This window comes from Pongo abelii, chromosome 1, assembly GCF_028885655.2.
Source record: "Pongo abelii isolate AG06213 chromosome 1, NHGRI_mPonAbe1-v2.0_pri, whole genome shotgun sequence".
NCBI lineage: Eukaryota > Metazoa > Chordata > Mammalia > Primates > Hominidae > Pongo > Pongo abelii.
The window spans coordinates 139,144,623-139,172,243 of NC_071985.2; the positions used below are offsets into that span (position 1 = coordinate 139,144,623).

The window sequence follows — 27,621 nt, forward strand, 5'->3', positions numbered from 1 at the left end:
TTCAAATGCAAGGCTAAGGAGCCTGGGGTTGAGCAGCCCCATGTCACCTCCTCCAAGAATTTTCCCAGACATTCTTCTGCAGCCTAGTCTGCTGGTGGTGGGGAGGGACTCCTGGGTTCCCAAGGTACTTTCAAAGCTCTATAATTTTCTGTGTGGCTTTCTATCTCTTCTCCCAGACAATAAGCATCTTGGGGGAGTGGGAGGAAAGTCGGGGGAGCACGTCTTCTTTTCCTTTATCTTTGTAACCTCAGTCCCTAGCATTGTGGCTAGCTCACAACAAGCAGCTTTGGATATTGATTGAACAAATGAATGAGTCCTCTAGGCAATAAGGAAGCTACTTGACTATGTGCCTAGTTTATCTTCTGCATTAGACCAGAAGCTCTTGAAAGCTAAACATCCGTGCTTTCTAGCTGTTTTGTAATTCTCCTCAAGGCTTAGCAGAATACCCTGTACACAGTGGACACTCCATAAATGTTGCCTGAATGCGTTTGTGGAAGTAGAAGTTGATCTTCAGTGTCCTAATTCCTGCTTTCAGTGACCCAGTTTGGGGGAGTAAGTCTTAAATTTCTTCCCCTCAGAATGACATCTCTGCCTTTTAAGTTCTCAACAAACTAGTAGGATGACTTCTTCTGGTAAGCGTATTTGGAAGGAAAGGCATTCTGAGCCCCACTCGTGGGCCTCACAACAAATAACCATCTATTAAAGCTTAGTGAATCTTAATTGTTTAGCAGTTGAAAATAATAATGAAGTAATAACACATCACACCAGGTACTTTTCTGGGTTCTTCATGTATATCAGACCTCACTTAATCTTCATAACAACCCTCTAAGATAGGCAGGATCATTGCCCCATTCCCAGATGGGAAGGCAAACCACAAGGAAAGCAGCAGGATTGAATCCAGGCACCTGTCCCCAAGTTCGCATATACCCTGGACTGCAGCAGTTTCTCCTAGAAAAGAAATCAGGAGAGAATCAGCAAGCAACTGGGAGCAGACTTGTTAGACTAGCGGTCTTCAAACTACCATGCTCTAGAATCTTGATGCTCAGGATGCACCCTGAGGCCAGTTAAATCAGAATTTCTGGGGATGGGACCCTGGCATCAGCATTTTTTTTTTAAACTCCCTAGGTGATTCTCATATGTAGCCAAATTTGAAAATAATGCCCTCTGCCCTTCCTGCAAAAATGCTGACCATGAACCAGGAGTATCAGCATGACCTGGGAGCAGATTAGAAATGCAGGCTCTTGGCCCCACCCTAGATCTGCTGAATCAAATCTGTATTTTACTAAGATCCCCTAAGTGACTCATTTGCACTAAAGTTTAAGATACATTGGTTTAGGGCTTAGGTATTCAAGCTCTCATTATTTCACTTGGGCTTCTGTTATTAGCATGAATTTAAATCCTTAATAAGCAAATCTCAAAACTCCATCAAAAAGCTCAGAATCAATCTGATATATTGGCCCAAAAAAATTACTTCAGAGGAAACTATGACCTTTTACTTCTCATAGTGTGAGGGAACTGAGGAAGAAAAGTTATATCGCTAATGGTGTCTAACAGAATGTAGATTCAGTCCAATCTAAAAGAGGCAGATGAATAACTCCTGGCGGCCTTCCTTCTTCTGAGTCAGAAGGATCAGGCCCACGACCTCAGTTAGGCAATGACCATACTTGAGTACCAAGCTGATTGATAAAGAAAATCCTCCAGCCAGAGGTATCTAAGCTTTCACAACTTCTGCTCTTTCCCCATGGTATGTTCCTGTTATAGACCCATAGATGACACCAGCAATCCTTGTCCCAATTGAGGTCTTGTTATTTGTCATTCAGCTTTCTGAATCTAACTAGATACATTGCCCACTTTTTAGTTTTGTTTGGTTTTTCTTTTTCTTTTTTTAGATTGAGTTTCACTCTTTTTGCCCAGGCTGGAGTGCAGTGGCACAATCTCGGCTCACTGCAACCTCCACGATTCAAGCGATTCTCCCACCTCAGCCTCCTGAGCAGCTGGGATTACAGGCACATGCCACCACGCCTGGCTAATTTTATATTTTTAGTAGAGATGGGGTTTCACCAGGCTGGTCTCAAACTCCTGAGCTCAGGCGATCCATCTGCCTCGGCCTGCCAAAGTGCTGGGATTACGGGCGTGAGCCACCACGCCTGGCACTTTTTAATTTTTATTTGCCATTGCTTTGTTTATTTATAACTAAATAACTGAAATTTGGAACTAGACTCAGAATGTATCCCAGTTCATCTGAAGGACATGGAGGTCCACTGGGATGCTCCTTATTTCACTATTTCACTATTTTTTGGTCTTTGCCCACTTTTTCCTTGAAATTATCCATTCCGTGCATTTTATTATATCTCAAGACATCAGGTAGATAGTCATCACCAGTAGCAAATACACCGGCTGAAATTGCCGTCCTTGCTTGGAATGTCTGCCCTTGAATGCAAATTATTTACTTCTGGATCCCTGACAGTGTAATTGTATAACTGCATTTGTAGAATGGTAAGGTTAGCATCCCCTTTTTCTCAGATCTTCAGTAGTAGACTATAAATGACCAGAAAGGGGAGGGCTACTTAGTATCAAGTTTTTCAACACTAGTAATGGAGAGGTGCTATGGTTTGGATAGAGTTAGTTTGTCCCCACCAAAATGCATGTTGATATTTGATCCCCAGTGTGGCAGTGTTGGAGGTCAGACCTAATGGGGGGTATTTGGGTAATGAGGGTGGATCCTTTATGAATGGCTTCGTGCTACTCTCATAGTAGTACATATGTTCTCACTGTTGCTAGACTGGATTACTTCTCATGGATATGGATTGGTTTCCATGGAGTGGGTTGTAATAAAGACAGGATGCTCCTCAGGTTTTTCTTCCCCTTCACACATGTCCACTTCCCTTTTGATCTCCTTTGCCATGTTGTGATGCAGCACAAAAGCCCTTGCAGGAAGCAGGCCCATGCCCTTGAACTTCTCAGCCTGCAGAACTGTGAGCTAAGCAAACCTCTTTTCTTTATGAATTACCCAGTCTCCAGTATTCTTTTATAGCAATACAAAACAGACTAAGGTCAGGAGCATAAAGAGAGAAAGAAAGGGGCCATCCCTTCCCCCATTTCTCTGGATGATCTTACTTGCTGGCCAAGGGTTTGTCATTTCTAAGCCTGTGGCAAACAATAATGATACATGGAAAGACCCTGTAGATACTGTCCTAACAGAGTCCACGCTAGAGCCTTGAACATGACTCATGTGAGTGTTGAATGGATGGATGGATCAATTAATTCTTCAGGTACATTTATGACTGGGGCTGATACTGAGCTCATAGGTACTAACATGAAGTAAGGGCCAGAGCCCATTCTCATTGAGCAGGCTACCCACCACTCTGCTGGGCTGGTACCCACACTGTACCACTCATTACAGATGGCACCTAGAATGTGAGAATGTGGCTCCAAGTTGCAAGCCGGAAAACAAAGAAATGTTTAAAACCCAACCTGATATGGCTTACCTATAGGACTGGTTAAAGGGAGAGAAGTGGAGCCTGATTGGCTAGGAATCTTGAAGGGGTGGAACCCAGCAGTCTCAGAGCTGCAACAAGATGGATCTTGGAGAAGGAATAAGAATTTAAAGTAATTCGAACTGAGAATGGATTAATATGGCTTTCTAATAAATCTGGAGGCAAAATTTGGAAGCAACAGAGAAGTAAAAAGGAAGGAGAGACCAGGAACAGGAGCTGAGTGGGTAGAAGCTCATTGAAGTTTTGGGGAATGAAGAAGGAGGAAGAAGAAAGAAGGTGCATCAATTATATTGAACTAAGTGAGTGAAACACAGAAAACACAAAACACAGAGCAACTGAGGCTTAAATGAACTGGAGCTTTATTCTATATTGGTAACTGTATTAGTCCATTCTCACTTTGCTATAAAGACATACCTCAGACAGGGTAATTTATTTATTTATTTATTTTTATTTTTTATTTTTTTGAGACAGAGTCTTGCTTTGTCACCCAGGCTGGAGTGCAATGGCACAGTCCCAGCTCACTGCAACCCTGCCTCCCGGGTTCAAGTGATTCTCCTGCCTTAGCCTCCCAAGTATCTGGGATTACTGATGCTGTCATGCGTGTCCGTGTGAAGAGACCACCAAACAGGCTTTGTGTGAGCAATAAAGCTTTTTAATCACCTGGGTGCAGGTGGGCTGAGTCTGAAAAGAGAGTCAGCAAAGGGAGATGGGGTGGGGCAGTTTTACAGGATTTGGGTGGGTAGTGGAAAATTACAGTCAAAGGGGGTTTTTCTCTTGCAGGCACGGGTGGGGGTCACAAGATGCTCAGTGGGGGAGCTTCTGAGCCAGGAGAAGGAATTTCACAAGGTTAATTGCTCAGTTAAGGTGGGTCAGGAACAAATCACAATGGTGGAATGTCATCAGTTAAGGCAGGAACCAGCCATTTTCACTTCTTTTGTGATTCTTCAGGCCATCTGGATGTATACATGCAGGCTTGGGCTCAGAGGCCTGACATTCCTGTCTTCTTATGTTAATAAGAAAAATAAAATGAAATAGTGGTAAAGTGTTGGGGCAGTGAAAATTTTGGGTGGTGGTATGGAGAGATAATAGGCGATGTTTCTCAGGGCTGCTAAAAGCGGGATTAGGGGTGGTGTGGGAACCTAGAGTGGGAGAGATTAAGCTGAAGGAAGATTTTGTGGTAAGGTTGTTAGAAGGAGCATTTGTCATATAGAATGATTGGTGATGGCCTGGATGTGGTTTTGTATGAACTGAAAAATTAAATGGAAGACACGAGGTCCAAATAAGAGAAGGAGAAAAACAGGTATTAAAGGACTAAGAATTGGGAGGACCCAGGACATCTAATTTGAGAGTGCCCAAGGGGGTTCAGCATAATTACTTGTTTGGTTGGCAAGTTTTTAGGCTCTATCCAAGTTTTTGGTATGCAGTTCAAGTTGGGCTGGTGTCTGAAATGAGACTGGGGCCTAATAAAAAGGAGTGTCCATATAGGAGCTTAAATGGGCTGTACCCTGTAGCATCTCGAGGACAGGCTGTAATTCTGAGAAGGGCAAGAGGTAAGAGTACTGTCCAGTCCTTTTTAAGTTGGAGGCTGAGCTTGGTGAGGTGTGTCTTTAAAAGACCATTAGTCCATTTTACCTTTCCTGAAGATTGAGGATTGTAAGAGGTACGAAGGTTCTGCTGAATACCAAGAGCCTGAGAAACTGGGTGATTTGACTAATAAAGACCAGTCCGTTACCGGACTGTATAGAGGTGGGAAGGCGAAACTGAGGAATTATGTCTGACAGAAGGGAAGAAATGACTGCGGTGGCCTTCTCAGACACTGTGGGAAAGGCCTCTACCCATCCAGTGAAAGTGTCTACCCAGACCAACAGGTATTTTAGTTTCCTGACTCAGGGCATGTGAATAAAGTCAATTTGCCAGTCCTGGGCAGGGGCAAATCCCCGAGCTAGATGTGTAGGGAAGGGAGGGGGTCTGAACAATCCCTAAGGAGTAGTAGAATAGCAGATGGAACGCTGAGAAGTGATTTCCTTGAGGATAGATTTCCACGATGGAAAGGAAATGAGAGATTCTAAGAGTCGGGCTAGTGGCTTGTAACCTACATGGAAGAGGTTATGAAATGATGACAGAATAGAATAGGCCTGTGAGGCTGGAAGGAGATATTTTCCTTGGTCCAAGAACCATTTGTCTTGTGTGGGAGGAGATTGATAGGTGGAAGTTTCAGTGGGAGAGTAGGTGGGAGTGACTGAAGAGGAGGAAGAGGAAAACTGGCTGTGAGGGACAGAAGTTGGAATGCTAAGCTGCTTCTTTAGATACCTTATCAGCATAAGCGTTGCCCTGAGCGATGGGATCTGATGCCTTTTGATGGCCCTTGCGGTGAATGACTCCATCTTCCTTTGGAAGTAAAGCAGCCTTGAGAAGAGTTTTTATTAAAGAGGCATTAATGATGGAGGACCCTTGAGTAGTGAGGAAACCTCTTTCAGCCCATATAACAGCATAGTTGTGTAGGATATGGAAGGCACATTTAGAGTCAGTATAAATGTTGACGTGTAGTCCCTTTGCAAGCATGAGGGCCCAAGTTAAGGCAATGAGTTCAGCTTGCTGAGAGGTAGTGGAGGGGGCACTATCTATCAATGATAGATGTGGAAGATACTATAGCATAGCCTGCCTTTGCTGGTGAGTGGCGATTAGGCCTGGTGGAACCGCCATCAATAAACCAAGTGTAATCAGGGTGAAGAACAGGAAAGAAGGAAATATGGGGAAATGGAGTGAATGTCAGGTGGATCAGAGAGATAGTCATGGAGGTCAGGTGTGGTGTCAGGAATAATGTGGAAGGCCAGATTGAAGTCCGGGCCAGGAACAATGGTAATTGTGGGAGACTCAACAAAGAGTGAGTTTAGCCGAAGGAGCCAGAGGGCAGAAAGCATGTGCGTCAGATGTGAGGAAGAAAATAGATATTGGAAGTTATGAGAACTATAGAGAGTGAGTTGAGCATAGCTTGTGATTTTGAGGGCTTCTAAAAGTATTAAAGCAGCGGCAGCTGCCACACGCAGACATGAGGGATAGGCTAAAAGAGTAAGGTCAAGTTGTTTGGACAGAAAGGCTACAGAGTGCAGTCCTGGCTCTTGGGTAAGAATTCTAACCACACAGCCCTGCACTTCGGCTGTGTGTAATGAAAAAGGTTGGGATGAGTTAGGGAGAGCTAGTATGGGGTAGGTTTTAGGGCTGTTTTTAAGGAATGGAAAGAGGAGTGGGGAAAGGATTTAGGATCTATGGGGTCAGCTAGGTTTATCTAGAATAGAATAATGGGTAGTGGAGGGAGGTATTGAGGGATAGGAGAGTATATGGGTTTGGCACCGTGGAGTGGATAGGCAAGACAATTTGGTTGATAAAGCGCAGATCCTGAACTAACCTGTAAGACTTGTCTGGTTTTTGGACAGGTAAAATGAGGGAATTGTAAGGAGAGTTTATAGGTTTTAAAAGGCCACGCTATAACAGGCGAGTGATAACAGGCTTTAATCCTTTTAAAGCGTGCTGTGGGATGGGATATTGGCATTGAGCAGGGTAAGGGTGATGTTGCAGGAAGTCAGGGAACCCGAATGGAGGGACCGGCTGAAGCCACAGCAGAACATAAATTGTGAAGATTTCATGGACATTTGTTAGTTCCCCAAATTAATAGCTTTATGATTTCTTACGCCTGTCTTTACTGCAGTCTCTGAACATAAATTGTGAAGATTTCATGGACATTTTTCACTTCCCCAATCAATACTCATAATTTCCTATGCCTGTCTTTCCTTTAATCTCTTAATCCTGTCATCTTCATAAGCTGAGGATGTATGTCACCTCAGGACCCTGTGATGATTGTATTATCTGCACAAATTGTTTGTAAAGCATGTGTGTTTGAACAATATGAAATCTAGGCACCTTGAAAAGAACAGGATAACAGCAATTTTCAGGAAACAAGGGAGATAACCATAAAGTCTGACTGCCTGTGGGGCCAGGCAGAACAGAGTCATATCTCTCTTCTTGCAAAAGTGAATGGGAGAAATATCACTGAATTCTTTTTCTCAGCAAGGAACAGCCCTGGGAAAAGAATGCATTCCCAGGGGAAGGCCTCTAAAATGACCGCTCTGGGAGTGTCTGTCTTATGCAGTTGTAGATAAGGGATGAAATACACCCTGGTCTCTTGCAGCGCCCCCAGGCTTGCTAGGATTAGGAAATTCCAGCCTGGCGAATTCTAGTCAGACTGGTTCTCTGCTCTTGAACCCTGTTTCCTGTTAAGATGTTTATCAATGACAATGTGTGCACAGCGGGACATGGAACCTCATTAGTAATTCTAATATCGCCCTGGCCTTGTGATCTTGCTCTGCCCCCATTTGCCTTGTGATATTTTACTGCCTTTGAAGCATGTGATCTCTGTGACCCACACTATTCCTACACTCCTTCCCCTTTGAAAATCGCTAATAAAAACTTGCTGGTTTTGCGGCTCAGGTAGGCATCGTGGAACCTGCTGACATGTGATGTCACCCCCAGAGGCCCAGCTGTAAAATTTCTTTCTTTTGTACTCTTTCTCTTTATTTCTCAGACTGGCCGACACTTGGGGAAAATAGAAAAGAACCTACATTGAAATATTAGGGGCTGGTTCCCCCAGTAGGGTGATTAGGTTTTAACGGGATGGTAAGGGGGGCATCATCCATCGCCAAGGAGGGAGTAGAGGTGTCCTGTACTTGTGGATTAAGGTGGGGAGATACAAGGAGAGGATGTGAAGGTGGCTTTGAACTGGGGGAAAAGGTGGCAATGAGGTGTGGCTGTCGTCCAGGAATAGTCAGGAAAGCAGATAATTTAGTTAAAATGTCTCAACCTAATAAGGGAGCTGGGCAGGTGGGGATAACTAAAAAGGAGTGCATAAAAGAATGTTTTCCGAGTTGGCACCAGAGTTGGGAAGTTTTAAGAGGTTTAGAAGCCTGGCCGTCAATACCCACAACAGTTATGGAGGCAAGGGAAACACGCCCTTGAAAAGAAGGTAATGTGGAGTGGGTAGCCTCCGTATTGATTAAGAAGGGGACGGACTTACCTTCCACTGTAAGAGTTACTCAAAGCATCTGTGATGGTCCTGTAGGCTTCCAAGGTGATTGGGCAGTGTCAGTCTTCAGCTGCTAAGCCGAGAAGATCTGGGAAGGAGTCAGTCAGAGAGCCTTGGGCCAGAGTTCCAGGAGCTCTAGGAGTGGCTGCCGGGTTGGACAGTCAGATTTGCAGTGGGGTCCCGCACAGATGGAACATGGCTTAGGAGGAATCCCAGGCTGCGGGCATTCCTTGGCCCAGTGGCCAGATTTCCGGCACTTGAAGCAAGATCCTGGGGTAGGCAGTCCTGGAGGAATGCCTGACTGCTGAGGTTCAGGTGTTTGGAAGTTCTTGTGTGCTGGAGATGTGGCTGGGGTTTGTCTCACAGTAGAGGCAAGGAATTGCAACTCAGAAGTACGTTGCTACTTGGCTACCTCTACTCTATTATTGTACACCTTGAAGGCGAGGTTAATTAAGTCCTGTTGTGGGGTTTGAGAGCTGGAATCTAATTTGTGGAGCTTTTTCTAATGTCAGGAGTGGGTTGGGTAATAAAATGCATGTCGAGAATAAGATGGCCTTCTGGCCCTTCTGGGTCTAGGGCGGTAAAGCATCTAAGGGTTGTTGCCAGATGGGCTGTGAACTGGGTTGAGTTTTTATATTTGATAAAAAAGAGCCTCAACGCTAACTGATTTGGGAGAAGTTGGATAAAGTAAAAGGAGCATTAACCTTGGCTATGCCTTCAGCTCCAGCCACCTCTTTAAGAGGAAATTGTTGGGCAGGTGGGGGAGGGCTAGTTGCGGAAAGAAACAGTCAGCTGGACGGAGTGTGAGGAGGGGGTGATAAAAGGATTATAGGGTGGGGGAGTGGAGGCTGAGGAAGAATTGGGACCTGGCTCAGCCTGCCAAGGAGCAGCCTGGGGAGGAGGGGAGAGGTCAGATGAGTCCATAGAAAAGGAGGATTCGAAGGAGTCAGAGCTTGGGGTGGAGACTGAAGGAACAGACAGGAGAGAAAGAAGAAAGATTTGGGATGAGTCGCTTTGGGAACAGAGACTAGGGAGGGACCAATGTGTAAAAGAATGTCTGGACATCAGGCACCTCAGACCATTTGCCCATTTCTCGACAAAAATTATCTAGATCTTGTAGGATAGACAAATCGAAAGTGCCATTCTCTGGCCACTTGGAACTACTGTCGAGTTTGTACTGGGGCCAAGTGATATTGCAGAAGAATATAAGGCATTTAAGTTTTAGGTCAGGTGTGAGTTGAAGAGGTTTTAAGTTCTTGAGAACACAGGCTAAGGGAGAAGAAGGGGGAATGGAGGGCAGAAAGTTGCCCATAGTGAAGGAGGTAAGTTTAAAGAGAAAGGTAGAGACATGGAGAAGCTGGTGGGTGAGCAGCCCTGGGCTGCAATGTGGGTGAGTAGCCAAAGCAGGCGTCCCTGCAGTTGACTTGTCACCAAGGAAATGTGGGTGAATGACCAAGACAGGCATCCCCATGGTGATCAGACACCAATGGAGTGTGGGCGAATAATCAGGCAGGCGTCCCCACAGTGATTAAACACCAAGGGAAGACTGTCTTCCTGAGTCTGTGACCAGCACCAGAGTTTTGGGTCCATGGATAAAATGTGTCTCCTTTGTCTCTACTAGAGAGGAAGCAGAACTGGAATTGGAAGGACAGGGAGATTGAAGTGTAGCGAGAGAGGGAGATTGAAGGATAGCAAGAGAGGCTGGAGAAGAGAGTGAAAAGACCACTTACCCAATTTGAAATTCATGAGATGTTTCTTGGGCTGGTTGGTCTGAAGACCTGAGGTGGTAGGTGGATCTCCTCACAGAGTGAGGGCAAAGACAGGAGACCAGTCTCCTGAAGGAGTCCTCCTGTCCCAGGTTTTGGCACCAAATGTGACACACATCCGTGGGAAGAGACCACCAAACTGGCTTTGTGTGAGCAATAAAGCTTTTTAATCACATGCGTGCAGGTGGGCTGAATCCGAAAAGAGAGTCAGCGAAGGGAGATAGGGGTGGGGCCATTTTATAGGATTTGGGTGGGTAGTGGAAAATTACAGTCAAAGGGGATTTTTCTCTTGCAGGCGGGGCGGGGGTCACAAGATGCCCAGTGGGGGAGCTTCTGAGTCAGGAGAAGGAATTTCACAAGGTTAATCGCTCAGTTAAGGTGGGTCAGGAACAAATCACAATGGTGGAATGTCATCAGTTAAGGCAGGAACCAGCCATTTTCACTTCTTTTGTGAATCTTCAGTTACTTCAGGCCATCTGGATGTATACATGCAGGCTTGGGCTCAGAGGCCCGACAGACATGTGCCACCACGCCCTGCTAATTTTTGTATTTTTAGTAGAGACAGGGTTTCACCATGTTGGCCAGGCTGGTCTCAAACTCCTGATCTTGTGATCCACCCACCTCGGCCTCTCCAAGTTCTGGGTTTATAGGCATGAGCCACCGTACCCGGCCAGACTGGGTAATTTATAAAGAAAAGAGGTTTAATTGGCTTATGATTCCACAGGCTGTGCAAGAAGCATGATGCTAGCATCTGCTTGGTTTCTGGGGAGGCCTCAGGAAACTTACAAATATGGTGGAAGGCAAAGAGGGAGCAAGCACTTCACATGGCCAGAGTAGGAGGAAGAGAGAGTGAGTGGGGAGGAGCTATACATTTTTAAACAACCAGATCTTGTGAGAACTCTATCATTATACAGTACCAAGGAGGGATGGTGATAAACCATTCATGAGAATTTCACCCCCGTGATCCAGTCACATTCCACCAGGCCCCACCTCCAATGCTGGGGATTACAGTTGAACATGAGATTTGGGTGGGGACACAGATCAAAACCATTTCAGTAACAAAGTAGGAGATAAGCCATTGTAGGGGTAGAAATGTGTGGTACCTTTTCTCACCCATCATAAGGCTCACAGCCAACACTTTTATAACAAAAGACAAGTTAACAAGGGAAAAGCATAGCAAATTTATTTAATCAAAATTTTAGGCCAGGCGTGGTGGCTTGTGCCTGTAATCCCAGCACTTTGGGAGGCCAAGGTAATACAGGAGTTAATAAGAAACAATTTTTAGGCAGCTAGAAAGGGTGGGAGTTCTAGGTGGAATTTTCCTTTAATAAAAAGCAGCCCCAAAACCATTTCTTCTCTAACAGAAAGCAGACTGAGAAGGCATAGATAAGCAAACTAGGAGTTTTTATATGTAAATGCAGACAGCTGCACCTGGAAGCCAGGTACATTCAGTATGGGGTCTCCCACCCTCTTTTCCTTGTCACCAGGTCTCCTACCCTCTTTACCTTGTCACCAGGTCTCCCATCCTCTTTTCCTTATCACCAGGTTTATGGGTGTCACGGCAGCCTCCAGGTAAAACCACGTGTACAAGTATCATAGCCACCACCAGGTGGAAGCCATATTTGCATAATAAAAGACTAGGGTAGGAGAGCCAGTCTTTTCCTGGGCTATGTGAATGGCACACCTGGTCAACCCAATCCCCTGAGCCCTAAGTAAATCAGTCACCACCTCCTCAAGCCTGTACAAAACCAATTGCATTCCACCGCAGACCTTAGACCCTCTTTTGGGTGACCTGCTTTCTCAGCATGAGGAAGCTTTTTCTCTCTCTTTTCATCTTTTTCTATTAAACTTTCCACTCCTAAACCCACTCCTCGTGTGTGTCCATGTCCTGAGTTCTTTCTCAAGTGAGACCAAAAGCCAGGGTATATACCCCAGACAACGGAGCCATTTCAAAAGTGGGTGGATCACTTGAGCCCAGGAGTTCAAGACCAGCCTAGAAACATGGTGAAACCCCGTCTCTACTAAAAATACAAAAATTGGCCGGGTGTGGTGGCATGTGCCTGTAGTCCTAGCTACTTGGGAAGCGAGACACGGATTGCTTGAACCCAGGAGGCAGTGGTTGCAGTGAGCTGAGATCATGCCACTGCACTCCAGCCTGGGTGACAGAGCAAGATCCTGTCTCAAAAAAAAAAGTTTTACATGATGCAGGAGACTTCAAAAATGAATACACAAAGACCTAGGGAAAACTGTCCACTTTTATGCATAGATTTGATGAAGATTAACAGCTGTGTAGAAATGTGATTGCACAAAAAGGATATAATCTAATGGTAATAAACTGGAGGGGCAGGAACCCAGCAAGGCCTGTCTGTTCAGATTCTTCTTGGTCTTACTGTGTAGCATTCCTTCCTCCCAGGAAGGGAAAACCCCTCTGGGAAAACCCTCTGGAACAAGGATAACCTTCCTCCCCTCTAGGAAAACCCCTCTGGAACAAGGATAACCTGCAGTCAGACAAGGTAGGTCAGGGAATTTATTTATGGCTAGCTTCTGCCCAGAAAGGCAGGGGAAGGTCAGAGTAGTATTTCTAGGTTTTATGGCTTAATTTGGAAGAGAGGGATTCTAGTTTCTATGACTTGCCTTGGGGAAGAGGAATTATGATATTTTTTAAAGAGACAGGGTGTTGCTCTGTCGCCCAGGCTGGAGGGCAGTGGTTGCAATCACAGCCCACTGCAACCTTGAACTCCTGGGCTCAAGTGAGTGATCCTCCTGCCTCAGCCTCGCAAGTCATCGGTACTACAGGCACATGCTGTCATGCCCAGCTAATATTTTTTTATTGTTTGTAGAGACAGGGTCTTGCTCTGTAGCCCAGGCTGGTATGCAGTGGTGCAATCATAGCTCACTGCAGCCTCGATCTCCTGAGCTCAAACAATCCTCCTGCTGTCTGCCTCCCAAAGCACTGGGATTACAGGCATGAACCACTATCCCCCGCAGGAATTGTGATTTCTATGACTGGGAAGAATGAGGGACAAGAGACATGAGGGTGGGAGAAGGTCAGAGAGAACTTGCTTCTGGGGCTGCTTCTGAGGCCTTCCAATTTCCTTTAGTTTGAGGTACTCAGCATGCCAGTGTCTTACTTTGGGGTATTGTTTTCTGAGCCCCAACACTGTCCATCACTTCTCTCTCTGTCTCCCACATACTTTCTCCTTCCCTCCCTGCTCCTTTCTCTCCTCCTTTCCCTCCTCCCTTCTCTTCTTCTCTCTTTCCCTCCCTCCCTTTTTCCTTTTAGATGTGTTTACAAGAAGGCTGGATATAGAATCAGGAGACCTAGAAACCTGGACTGGTCTTGTCCTTAACTTAGGGTAAGTAACTCAGCCTCTCTGGCCTCAGTGTCCTCACTTGTAAAATTAGGGGCTGAATAAGAGGATGCCTAGGGTCCTGCCCAGCTTCAAAATGCTTTGGTCCTCCAAGATCCATAAGACTGCAGGAAGTAGCTGAGACAGCCCTCTCGGAGGGAGCTGGGTCACAGTCTGCTAGACTCCCCTGCTGTGTAAAGTCCCATTCTGGCAGATGTCACTTAGATTTCCCCCACTGGCTCCAGATAGGCCTGCTTTGGATAAATGACACTCCTGTTTTGCCAAATCTGACCAACTCAAATCATGCCATATGTGCCTCATTACAAACTTGTCCCTGTGCCAGCCAGATGGATGCAGTACTTTTTGGTCTCCCAGCTAAAGGTTGAAATGGCCTTCATGATGGCACAGGTGGCCTGTATATGTGCTTTTGTTTCACTTGTTAGACACCATGTTCTGTTTCAATTCTGTTTCTCTAGTTAAAGTGTTTTCATTTCTTTATTTGTTCAATAAACACCTCTCAAGTACCTGTATGGCCCTTGCACTCTGAGGGGCTCCATAATACCAAAACGAATAGGTCACAGTCCTTTCCTTTCTGGAGCTGGCACTGACCATGGCCTTCCTGGTATTCCACAATCTCTTCCTACTTAACTCTCCAGCTTTATTTCCCTCCACTGATGACTCCTCCCTGTCATACTGTCCCTTTCCCTGGGGAGGTTTTGCACATGCACATGCTTAGCCTGAACAGGAACCCCTGCCCTCCCAGGTACACATATGCATTTACACACACACACGTGCATGCACACATGCACGCACACACACACACCCCTACCTCTCTCCCCAGCCATGGGATTCTCCATTCTTCAAGTTTCGACTTCAATGTACTTTCCTTAGGAGATCTTCCCTGACTGTTCTGCCCCCAATTCCTGTTATATATTTCCTTAGCACCCTGACTTTCCTTCTCAAAACATTCTCCGTCTGGTAACTCCTTTTTAAGTCTTCTCCCTCACTGGACTGTAAACTACCTGGCAGCATGAGGATCACTTCCTGCACATGGTAGGCCCTCAGTAAATGAAGTATGAATGAATACGTGGATGAACGAAACTGTGAAAGGGAGAGACAAATAGACAGAAATGGATATATCCCATCAAGATCACAGAAGGAATGGGAGCAAAGACTGGTAGACAGACCCATAGAAAGGGACTCCAGCTGCTATGATAGGGAAGGGATGGGTGGCAAGGTCTTAGAAGAAATTTGTACCTGATCTTGAAGAAGGAATGAGTAAAGTGAAGAGGAGAGGAAAGTGCAGCTCAGGCAGAAGAGGCAGCATGAATAAAGACAGGAGGTGGTGGGCCTGGTGTTTCCAGGGTCTGGAGAGAAGTTCATGAGGCAGGTGGAACATCAGAGGCTGGCAGGAGAAGCTGTGAGCTCCCAGACACTGCCCTCCTCCTTGCATAAGAACTTGCAGAATCCCCGACTCTGGAGTCCTTACCATGGCAGGGCACTCTAAAGAACAGAATTCTTCCTTCCCTCTCCCCTCTTTCCCTTGCTTCCTGTCTTCCCTTCTCTCATTCTTCATCAAATTCAACTCACATTTACTGAACTCCTTCTGTGCATCAAGAGTTAGAGAGAGAATTTTCTTCTCACTCTCTCTTGAAAGATGAATCTAGCTCCAAACCAGAAATGGTTCCGCTGGGCTGGAACTGTGGTCAGGGAAGCAGATGAGAGCTGGCATGTGGGCAAATTAGGGCAGAAACAGACTCTTGATGGATTCCAAAGTAGGCACAGATTTAGAGGGACCAGGTTAGTGAAGTTACCCAGAACAGAGATGGGTCAAAGACAGAGCAGAGAAAGCTCTCTGCTGCTGCGGGCCCTTTAAATGATGCCCTCTGCTCTGCTCGCACGGCCTGGGGGCTGGTCGGCAAGTGCCCCACCAGTGGGTGCTGACTCCAGAGGTTTGGCCCTGGGGAAGGAGGATGGAAGGCCTAGCTCAAAGTAGAGAAAAGGGGCATCTGGAATCCCCATGGCAAGGGGCAGGCAGAGAGTGCAGAAAGGCAGGGAGCATGACCTGTTTCCTTTCCACAAAAGAAATGGTACTATCTCCTGCTGGGGTGACCTCTGCTTTCCTCTCTGAAGAGACCTTAACTTTTAACTGTTCAGGTTGCTTTTCTTGATCAGGGAGGAGCTCAAGCCTGCAAAACCTCCCTGTAGGTAAGAGGGAGAATATGCCAAGGGAAGCTGCTGCTATACAGCTCCTAAAAGGAAAGTAGGGTAGGTAGGATGGGATCTCAAGGCCAGGCTGCCCATGGTGAGTGCACTTCAGGTGGATAGCTGTGCTGGGGGAAGCTGCCGGCAAAGTGGACACTCAGAGCTGGCAGCCCTGGAAATGAGACTGGAGCCCTGAGGCTGAGTGGGGGACATAGGCGTTAGCACTCCAGTATTGTATCGTGTATTACTGTGTCAGGTTTTGTGTGTACTGCCTCCTGAACTTGACCTTGGATATGGAGGTAATGTTATATACTTATACGTCACCCAGAGAAACCATTCTAGAGCTCACTAAACCCACTGAGGGGGTCTCTGTACGCACTCGTCAGTTTCGATAGGTTACCAGAGAGCCACAGATGGGTATGGCTTGGAACAAAACCCAGGCAGGTGGCTCACAGCCAAGCCCAACAAAGCTGCCTCTTTCACAGACTCTTTCTTGGGATGGCTTGGTTATCCCATGGAGAGGGATGGTCCCCCCAGGCCACCTGGGCACACAGAACAAAGTGCCCAGAGGGAAACTTGGTTAAATCCAAATTAAATGCATTTTTTGATGAGACAGAAGAAATGAAGAAGAAAGGCCCTGTGGGCAGCTTTGGGCTTGCAGAGGGCATGAAAAATATGTCATCTGAGGAATGGGGAGAGGAGACAAAGAGGTTAGTGTGACAGGAAGCCTGGGAGGAATAAAGCCAGGAAACAGAGTAGGAGGAAGAGAGGGCCACTAAGAAAGGAGGAAGGTCTTTGCCAAGAGGAGGCGGGAGAACAAAGGGAGAGAGGTGGTGGGGGTAAGGTCGGGGATGCAAGGAGAGCTGCCAGACCCTGGTCAGTGTTTTCCCCAGCACTGAGAGTTGTCACCGGAGGCCTGTAGTCTGCGTGTTGGAGGAGCCCAGCCTAGCCCTCTCGGAGAGAGAAGGAAGAATGGGCCCTTTTAGCTGAAGGAGTTAGCCTCCACCTACCCATCAGCCATGGATGGATGAGCACCTGCTCCTGGCCCCTGACCTGTGTGTTCAGTGCCAACAGTGCTTTAGAGAGGGTAGCAGCACTAAGGGTTCTGAGGGAAAATGTGGACAAAAGCTGTTTGTGTCCATACTGTTTTGTTCTTTAGGAGTCCTAAACAGTGCTTGCAGGAACAGTTTACAATGGTAGTGAAGGAGGCACTTTAGGCAAGATGTAGAGAGGACGTGGTAAAGTTGGCCAGGCCACGTTGGCCAGACCTGGGGTAGTGGCTGAGGGTTCTTGTTCATTCAACAAACATTAGTTGAATGTCTACTAGGAATACCGAAAACAAGACAGACTCCCTGATCTTCTGGATTCTACTTTATATTCTAGGTTACCTTCTAGTGAGGGGTGACAGACGAGTAAACAATGAGATACTTTTTGGCCAGGCGCGGTGGCTCATGCCTGTAATCCCAGCACTTTGGGAGGCCGAGGAGGGTGGATCATGAGGTCAGGAGATTGAGACCATCCTGGCCAACATGGTGAAACCCCGTCTCTACTAAAAATGTGAAAATTAGCTGGGCGTGGTGGCACGCGCCTGTAATCCCAGCTACTTGGGAGGCTGAGGCAGAAGAATGGCTTGAACCAGGAAGTCAGAAGTTGCAGTGAGCCGAGATCGTGCCACTGCACTCCAGCCTGGCCAGAGAGCGAGACTCCATCTCAAAAAACAATAACAACAACAACAAAAAACAATGAGATACTTTTCTATGTATGTTAAAAAAGCTCTTTGTCTTCATTTCCCAACCAGGTTGAGGCTGCCGGGGCTGTCTTCTCTGACAGCAACAGTAGAGCAGAAGTACAGTCAGTATTTTGCCTGTCAATGTCATCTTGACTTACACAATATTTTTATGCATTTTTCCTCTCATCATTTCCAAAATAGTCAATAATCCCTTCAGGGGTGGGAGGGAAAAGGAAGATTGCAGAGGGCAGATAGCTCCAGAAGAAGAGACCACTGCCTCCTAACTGTATTCCTTCCACCAGCTTCTCCTCATTCACCTTCCTACACTCCTGGAGGAATTTTATAACATGCTAATGTCACCATGGGACTTCCTGCTTTAATGGTTTAGATTGAAAATTGGTTGGGATGCTTTTGACTCCCAAGAAGTAGAAAGCCCTGACTCAGCTGGCACAGTCATAAAGACACTTAGCACCTCACCCAGCAAATAACCTGGGGAAGGTGCTTCCTGGTAGGTTAATTGAGTGATTGACTCCCAGGCCCTAAGTCCTTCCCCTCTTTCAGCTCTGTCATTTCCAGGCTGCACCCCTTCAGAGTGGCATGATGGCTACTGCATCCAGATACCACAGCACTCAGCAGGAGGAGAGACACTCCTCCCTGTGCATCTACAGCAGAGAGGGGACCCTTCCCAGGGCCCCAGCAGATTGCCTTCATGACTCATGGGCTGGACTTGAGTGATGCCTCTTCCTAACTCACTGGCAAGGGAACTGGATTTCCATGGTTGCCTCTGAGAAGCACAGGGCCATGGGTGGAGCAAATTTCCTGATCTACAAAGGGAGCTCTATTAGTCAATGAGTCAAGAGTTAGTGGTGATGAGTTGATGGGTAGGTAACCGCAGGTGTCTGTTACAGATAACTTTGTCTCACTTTCAGGAAAAAAAAAAAAAAAATCAAACTCTGTAGCAAGACATAAAAGGCCCTTTATGTTCAGGTCCCTGCCTGCTCCTCCAGCCTCATCTTTTCAGCAATACTCAAGTGCCTTTCTCCAGCCATATCCAAAGTATTGCTGGCTGGGCATGGTGGCTCACGCCTGTAATCCCAGCACTTTAGGAGGCTGAGGCGGGCAGATTACTTTGAGCTCAGAATTTGAGACCAGCCTGGACAACATGGCAAAACCCCATCTCTACTAAAAATATAAAAATTAGCCAGGCATGGTGGCAGACCCCTGTAATCCCAGCTGCTTTAGAGGCTGAGGCAGGAGAATCGCCTGAACCTGGGAGACAGAGGTTGTAGTGAGCCGAGACCACGCCATTGCACTCCAGCCTGGACAACAAGAGCAAAAGTCCATCTCAAAAAAAAAAAAAAAAATTAGCCGTGCGAGATTGTGAGCTGAGTAATCTCAGCTACTTGGGAGGCTGAGGCAGGAGAATCGCTTGAACCCGGGAGATGGAGGTTGCAGTGAGCCGAGATCACACCACTGCACTCCATCCTGGGTGATAGAGAGAGACTGTCTCAAAAAAACAAAACAAAACAAAACAAAACAAAAACACCACAAAGATGGATTGCAATGTCCATCTGAACCTTCTCTGTTCTTTAATGCCTCAATGCCTTTGCCCACACTGTTTTTTGGTCCTTGCTGCCTTGTTCTTGGAGACCGCCCTTGCTATACTAACACTCTCTTCAAGCATATCCCAGCTTCCCTAACCTTGCTTGGCTCCTGCCTCCGGGTGGAATTAGAAGGTGCTCCTTTGCAAGTGACTCAGTTATTGCAGACTGGTACAGTGGTTAAATACAAGGTGCAGAAAGCAGACACCCAAGCTCTCATGCTTACAGGCTGGGTGACCTCAGGCAAGATATTTAACTCTCCGAGCAATCTAATTGATTCTTCTTCTGTGAAATGGGCATAATAATGGTAAAAATGGGTCTAATAATAGTACCTACTTCATTAAATTTTTGTGAGGATTATAAGGTATGCTAAGTGCTTAGCACAACACATGGAGTACTGTGCTAAGTATATATATAGTGCTCAGTAAATGCTAATTCTTTTTATTTGGTGGTGGTTATTATTAGCATCCTCATGGAGGGGCAACTGTAGACACAAATACAAATAGAGTGACCTCATGCCAAAATGTGATTCCAAGACATTTGCTCACTTTTCAAATGGCTCTAACATTTCACCACCCAGTAACTGCATGTTGAAAGGCCCCTGTAGTCTTTGGGGCTACGATATTTAGTGTGGGCAAACAGTGTGGTGTGTACCATGGACATTTTTGAAGGTTTCTTTACCACCACCTCTGTACTCCGTCTGCATCCAAGGGCTATCTCTAAAGAGAAATTGAAGACATCCACCCACAGTTTCACAGAGCTCTCTACAGGCCCTTCCCTTATTGGTCATCTCCTTGGTGAGGTCAGAGGAGGCTCTGCTCCTGGCCTCTGCAGGAGATTCCTGTCCTCTAATCTCTGAACTTCAATGGAATCTGGGTTAGAAGGATCCCTGAGGGAGTCTCAAGGGAGGACAGCCGATTTACCCTCCCCAGACCCCTCAGTGTTGAAGAAAGACCTTCAAGGGGCAAATGATGATTTGAAGGTCCAGTAAGGCTCTTATGTACTTGTGACAAAATAAGAAAAATACATTTGGTCTCTGCCCCAATTCCTAGCACAGAGCTCCTAAAACTCTTGTAATTTCCGGAGTGATAGGGGTGACAGGAGTTTTTTGTTTTTTTTTTTTTTTCATAATATAACTAGGGTCTTGGTCCCTAGTTCCTGCTATAAGAGCTTCTAACACCCTTGGAATTTCTGGAGAGATAAGATGTCAATTTGTAATGCTAATGAGGTGACTCTAGGTTGGGTGGGGGTGGGGAAGCTAGACAGCTTCAGGATGAGGTCGGCTTACCAGAGGAACCAAGCTTATGATTAGAGGGTTGGAACTTTCAGCCCCATCCTCTGACCTCTGGGAAAAGGGGAGTTGGAGACTGAGTCCAATCACCAATGCCCCCTGATGTAATCAATCATGCCTATGTAACGGAACCTCCACAAAAACCCTAAACAACGTGATTCAGAGAGCTTCCAGGTTGGTGAACACATCCACATGTCAGGAAGGCAAATGCCCAGAGTGTGGAGGCATCTCACCTCCTCCCACATACCTTGCCCTATGCATCTCTTTCATTGGCTGCTCCTAGAGTTGTATTCTCCATAATAAACTAATCAGAGTAAGCAAAGTGTTTCACTGAGTTATGAGAAACACTATAGCAAATTTTTGAACCTGAGGAGGGGATTTTGGGAACCCCCAATTTATAGCTGGTCAGTCAGGAATACAGGAGACCTGAGACTTGTGATTGGCATCTGAAATGGGGGTCAGTTTTATGGGGCTGATCCCTTAACCTGCGGGGTTTGTGCTAATTCCAGGTAGTTAGTATCAGAATTGAATTAAATGGTAAGATCCTAGTTGGTGTCTGCAGAGAACTAAAGCACAAGTACTTAGTTTGGAAAACCTACACATTTTGGTGTCAGAAGTATGAAGAGCATCGAAAACTAGTTTTTCTTTTGGTATTCTTACCAATTTCTGCAGAAATTGAGGTCCTGATGGACTCTGGATACTTGAGTAGCATCTTTAACTGTGTTTGTGTGAGTGAGTTCTGAGTTTAGAGTTTACTGTTAAATAAATCTGGCTCCTAAGCAAATTAATGCAGGAACAGAAAACCAAATACCACATGTTCTCACTTATAAATGGAGCTAAACATTGAGTACACATGGACACAAAGGAGGGAAAAACAGACCCTGGGACCTACTTGAGGGTGGAGGGTAGGAGGAGGGTGAGGATCAGAAAACTGTCTATCAGGTATGATGCCCATTACCTAGGTGATGAAATAATCTGTACACCAAACCCCCATGACACATAATTTACCCATGTAACAAACCTGCGTTTGTACCCCTGAACCTAAAATAAAAGTTGGAAATAAAAATAAATAAATAAATAACTGGAAATATATAAATAAATCTGGCAAAGTTATAGTGTTTGTGGTAGGTGAAAAGATACTCGCACCCAGCAGCATCTGCCTGAATTTTCTCTGTAAGTTGGAAAGGTCCAATATTTAATACAGGTCACATTTTAGGATTAGAATTTTAATCCACTTTCAAGTAGTAAGTTTATTCCTCAAAAAATAAAAAATAAAAATAAAAGATCCAGAAGAGAGCTAAGAGTAGGAAGCAACCTACCTTTGTATCTTTTGCTAAAGCGCATGTATTTTGGTAGTTAAAAGCAAAAGCAAGTGGGCTTGGTAACCAGTGGGAGGAGTGGCCAGGGAAGGTGCTCCCGAAGTATCAATTGGTTAGCAAAGTCGGTTTAAAATGGGCAACCCGGCTGGGCGCGGTGGCTCACACCTGTAATCCCAGCACTTTGGGAGGCCGAGGTGGGTGGATCACGAGGTCAGGAGATCAAGACCATCCTGGCCAACATGGTGAAACCCCGTCTCTACTAAAAACTGCAAAAATTATCTGGGTGTGGCAGCACGCACCTGTAATCCCAGCTACTTGGGAGCCTGAGGCGGGAGAATGGCTTGAACCGGGGAGGCGGAGATTGCAGTGAGCCGAGATTGCGCCACTGCACTCTAGCCCGGCAACAGAGTGAGACTCCGTCTCAGAAAAAAAAAAAAGGACAACCCACAGAAAATACAATTATAACAACATGTGGATCATTGCTTCTGTCTCAACATTATTATAACAAACATTTGATGCTTTTCTGTTTACAAAAATATCATATATACATCGCCGATACCTAATATCTAACAATTATTCAGCACTTAACTATGTACCAAGCACTGTTTTAGGTGCTTACACTCATTTGCTCATTTAATCGTTACTGACCCATGGGGCTGTATTCCAGTGCCTCCTTAGCCTGCTCTTTAAAACCGTTCCTCACCCACCCACTTACTCTCCTCCACAGCACTTACCACTCTCCAACACACTATGTTTACTTCATTACCTGTCTGTGTCTCTCTACTAGAATGTAAGCTCCCTAATGGTGAGAATTTGTTTTATACGCAGCACCTAGAATCATGCCTGACATATAATGAAACAAATGCCTGGTCCTCAGTAAATACTTGATTAATGAAGGAAAGTACTGTTACCTCCCATTTTACAGGTGAGGAAACAGGCTCTGAGTGGTTAAGTAGCTTGCTCAGATCACAGCTAGGAAGTGGCAGAACTGGGATACAAACCCAGACCCTTCCACTCTGGAGACACCCACAACCACGACAGTAGGCAGCCCAGGTACACAGGTACCTCAGGAGGTACCTGAGGTGGGGGCTTGCGTGGTAGGTGGGGGCTTGCATGGTAGGCATAGACCAAGATATTTAGCCTGTAGGCAGAAGAGGAAGGCCCTGAGAAGGAGGCGGTAGACATTGAAGATTAACGTCAGCTCTGTGGCACTTGTGCTTTAGTGTGATCCTGGCTAACAGTGCTGATATCAGTCTCTCATGAATATAATCACACAGAAACCAACAGATATTTCTGAACTCTTTGTGTGTGTAAAGCACTGATGTAGGTGTTAAGAAAACTGTCACAAAGTACAAAAAGAGACACTTGGCACTCAAAGAGCTTATAATCTAATTGTGGAAAGCACTAGCACATGAAAAATAACATAGCAAAGTCAGCAGTATTAAGAGTACCGTAAAGTGGCACATGGTTAACAACCAAACCAGGGGCCCTGGAAACCAGTGCGTCACCGGTAAGGAGGGAGCAGTCACCAAAGCATCAGTAGGCTGGGAAGCTTCATGTGGTGTGGGGCGGTGGGGAGCAAAGCTTCCTTGGGACTGGCAGAGCCAAGAGGGCTGAGGAGGTCTAGGGGAAGGTGAACTGGGAGGGTGGGAAAGCAGGGAGGAGGAGAGCCCCTTGGCAAAAAGTGCTGTGGGGCAAAATACTGCAAAGATGCTGGGCAGGGATGTAGGGGGTAAACAGGGTTAGTCAGCTATAGCCGATCAAAGCCAGGATGGAGAATGTCATATGTAGTTTGTGCATGGATGTCACCTTGAGCTGGGAAGCAACTCAGAGACTTATAGGGAAGGAGAATAGAAAAGGAGTAAGATTGGGAATGCTGCCAGAGATGACATGGAGAAGCACAGGGAAGGCCAGAGAACCAAATGGCTAAGGGGCACAGGCTTTAGAGCCAGCCTAACTTCCACCTCTACCTCTGCCACTTCTGAACCGTATGAAAGGTCATGACACTCAACTTTCAGAGACTCATTTCCTCATCTGTAAATGAGAGAAAAAGAAAAAAGTTGTCTCATGGAATGTCTGTGAGGTTAATACAGTGAGATAATATAACATGTAAAATACTTATCACAGTGCTCAATAAATGGTAGCTTTCAAAAACCATGGAAGTGACCCACTGGGAATGCTGGGCTCTCAGCCCCGAAAACCAGAGAGCAATGCCAGACCATGGTGCCTGCTGCCCCCCGCACTGGGGGTGACCCCCTTCAGCCCCTGCTTTGATGCCCAGTGGCCCATTCCTTCCCTCATACTTACAAGTGCCTGCTCACATATGAGGCTAAATCAGACTCCTGCAGAAACATGACAGGAAGCTGAAAAGATAACATAAAGCAGAAGCAGGGATTCCTGTTACCAGAACAGTGTTGGTTGAACAGGATGTGGGGGGATCAGGGAAACAGATGGCTGAGAAGCAGATATTGCGGAACCATCAAGAAGTTATTGCCCTCTCAAGCTCAGGACAGAGTGGCTAGTTCTATTATTATGACTTTTTTTTTTTTGAGGGGGTAGTGGTTTAATGTACTGATTGCTTGCCTGCCCCTGAAGGCAGTTTTAGGACTTCAGCAAAATACAAGTTAGCACCTGTTTTTGTAAGTATAGCTAAGATAGTTTTAGTTTGGGGGGTTTTGTTTTGTTCTATCTTCATTTTTTGTTGCATTCCTGAATATCTTGTTCCTAGCTATGGTGGTTGTTTTGACATTGTCAATCAAGAATTCAGTGGGCAATAGCTTAAATGCCTTCAATATTACCATCTATTGCTTGTTTAAACAGAGTTTTAATTTCTTTTTTATTTTTTTTTTTGAGATGGAGTCTAGCTCTGTCGCCGAGGCTAGAATGCAGTGGTGCAACCTTGGCTCACTGCAACCTCCGCCTCCTGGGTTCAAGCGATTCTCTTGCCTCAGCCTCTTGAGTAACTGGGATTACAGGTGCCCACCACCACACACAGCTAATTTTTGTATTTTTAGTAGAGATGGGGTTTCATTGTGTTGGCCAGGCTAGTCTTGAACTCCTGGCCTCGTGATCTGCCTGCCTCAGCCTCCCAAAGTGCTGGGATTACAAGCGTGAGCCACTGCGCCCAGCCCAGAGTTTTAATTTCTAAAGGATTTTGTGAATTATTCAACCAATGAAAGCAAAGCTATAAATTGCAGCATAATTTCAAAATATTGCTTGAGGGATATGATCATGAGAAAACATAAAACTCTATTCTCCTGTCAATTTGTGAGCAAAAATTGTCCTACAGTGATACAATAAACTAGTCATAGTGGGCTTTCTGTGCAGCTAATTTATTTTATGTGCCTACTGTGTGCCAGGTATAGCACTAGATTCTGGGTATACAGTGGTGATTAAGACAACATAGTCCTCACTCTCTTGGAATTTTCTAGTATAGTTTTCCAACTAGCAGTCGGCCTTTTGCATATCTGGATAGCCTGAATATGTACCTCTTGTTCTTTCAGTAGTAATAATATATTTGTGAATGTTCCATTCACATTCTTCCCCAGCATCCTTTGTATGTAGAGTGTACTGTACACATGGCTGAGGGATCAGGGAAGGTGTGAATCAGATCCTGTAAACCTAGCACAGGCCCTGACCATGGCAGCATTCTTCTAACCTCCTGATCAGTGAGATAAGTGTGGTTGCTACCTAATAAACCACTGTAAAATTACATTAGAACTCCTCATTTATATTTTTTGGCTCAAACATGTTCTCCGTGTGTCTGTTGGTGTATAGCACATCTCTATACAAATGTGCATGGCCCTTTCCCATGTTTTATTTCATTTTCCCTTCAGAAGAAGCCTGTGCAGCAGAATGAATCAGGCAATGGTATCTCACATATGGATGAAAAGTGACTTCCCTCCCCATTTTTCTGGGGAGGGCTGCTTCCCCACTTTGCGAAGCCACACCTCTTACAACCTAATCTGCAGCGCCAGCTTTACCAAGTGAGGTTCACTTTATATTCAGCATTTACTGATCACCTGCTACGTGTGAGACTTTCCTCTGAACATGCACCTAATTCCATTCGTTGAGTCATCAGTCCCCAGGAATCTCAAGATCCCAAAAATATGGAGACACCACAGAGAAAGCTCAAGTTCACTACTGCAAATGCCTCTGTTCTGAAGAGTAAATTCAAGTAAGAAAAGAAACAACTGATCATGTTTATGCTGAGAAATGTTTCTCTTCTTTCTCTCCTTCTTGATCTGTGTATTTCTCATAGTTCCCCGTCTCTGAGCTTCTCCCTGGGGCCTACAAAATGCATCTCGCTGGCATCCTGGGAGAGCACTGAATAAATATAAGGCGATAATGAGGAGGCGGCAGCTCTGGGCCACCTGGGAGGTGATAAGTGCAGCCAAGAGGCCTGGTGGGACCTGAATGCCTGCTCAGACAGCCCAGGGATCTCAGGTGTGATATAATTGTTGCTCAGCTTGGTTCCTTTACCCAATAAACTGTAGCTCTGTGGGGGCAAGTAGTATATTGTGCTCTCCATATAGCCCTAATGCAGTGCCTGGTGCTCCATAAACTGTTATTAATAGTACGAAAGAAGGCAGGCAGGCAAGGAGGAAGGAATGTGTGGGGGTGCACCTAAGCTTCTGAGGTTGTACAGAAAATGTGGACAGAAACCTAAAGTCTAGGTAGGAGCGGAGTTTGCACTCCGTCTTTTAAGACAGAATCCCTGGGTTAATTCAGGTGAGAGCCCCGTGGATTAAACCTGTTTGATGCCTGGTTTGTGGGAGTCAAGGGATGTATGCGCCTCCTCTGCTGGCTGCCACACAGGAGCTGTGTTCAGTCTCACAGGGGCATCATCAGCCTGGGAGCAGCTGTGTGGCTGTAACACCAGTGGATGCCGGTGTAACAGCTGGTACACACACCAGTGGTGACCCCCAGAGGGACCCACAGGGCAGAAACACTAAAGGCCAGGCCTCCTTCTCCCTGGGGGCTGCCCAGAGTTCCTTCACAACAGCAACAAAGGCAGAGCCCAAGCCCATTGGAGGTTTTGCAGGTAGTGGACGTGAGTCCTGAAGAGCAGCTTTACCACTCCAGGGACCAGCAGGCCCTGCCCGCCCAGAAGTCATAGCAGCCAGTGTAGACTTTAGCTTAGGAATACACTGCATGACCATCTCTGTGGGACCCCTTCGCCCTCAACCATCCTGTGAGATGTGGAAATTGAGGTTCAATAAGGCTGAATAACTTGCCTAAGGTCACACAACCAGTGGAGTGTCAGAGTTCATATTCAGGGCATCCGGTCCTTTGTCAATCACATCAGCAGAGGCATAGTAGCTGCAATGTTGAGAATACACTTGATCTTAGCCAAAAGGCCAAGAAGTGATGCAATGTTGAGAATAACCAGCAGAGGACAGCCTCCACCAAGAGGCCATTTACTGCCTTTGCAGAGATCAAAGCTAACATACCAGTATTGGGGCATATGTCACCATGTGCTCCCTGCTCCCTGACAAGATACACTGAAAAGGATCCAACATCAATTCTGTGATTTTCCTGTCATAAAAAGCTTACCTAAACCTAATCCTGAAATACCAGATAAACTCAAAATCAGGGGCAGTCTACTAAGCAACTGGCTAGTACCCTTCGAAATTGCTAAGGTCCAAAAAAGTCAAAGAAAGGCAAAACTGTTCCAGGTTAAAGGAGGGCCATACAGCTAAATGCGATTAAATGCAATAAATGATTGATCTTTCACTGGATCCTGGGCTGAGAAAAAAGCAATACAAAATGTAAAGGACATTATT

General features: G+C 45.9%; 2 protein-coding genes across 4 annotated transcripts in view; one reads left to right on the plus strand and one right to left on the minus strand.

Annotated features, from left to right (window-relative positions):
• Nucleotides 1-18,427, minus strand: part of LOC129057904 (uncharacterized) — a 61,743-nt gene extending 43,316 nt beyond the window's left edge. Inside the window, exons 1-7 of the mRNA XM_054549062.1 lie at nucleotides 18,378-18,427; nucleotides 16,906-17,000; nucleotides 15,505-15,650; nucleotides 14,216-14,395; nucleotides 5,808-5,885; nucleotides 5,130-5,233; nucleotides 3,489-3,568 (exon numbers count right to left, since the gene is read on the minus strand). Of these exons, the coding sequence (XP_054405037.1) occupies nucleotides 3,489-3,568; nucleotides 5,130-5,233; nucleotides 5,808-5,885; nucleotides 14,216-14,395; nucleotides 15,505-15,650; nucleotides 16,906-17,000; nucleotides 18,378-18,427 (733 nt within the window). The remainder of the gene's footprint in view (nucleotides 1-3,488; nucleotides 3,569-5,129; nucleotides 5,234-5,807; nucleotides 5,886-14,215; nucleotides 14,396-15,504; nucleotides 15,651-16,905; nucleotides 17,001-18,377) is intronic.
• The window catches only part of BCAR3 (BCAR3 adaptor protein, NSP family member), a 282,319-nt gene that overhangs the window by 5,444 nt on the left and 249,254 nt on the right, over nucleotides 1-27,621 (plus strand). Inside the window, exon 5 of one of the 3 annotated variants that reach the window (XM_063718417.1) lies at nucleotides 25,672-26,281. The exons of the other annotated variants lie outside the window; for them this stretch is intronic. The gene's annotated coding sequence lies outside the window, so the exon portion shown is untranslated. The remainder of the gene's footprint in view (nucleotides 1-25,671; nucleotides 26,282-27,621) is intronic. 3 annotated transcript variants of the gene reach the window in all.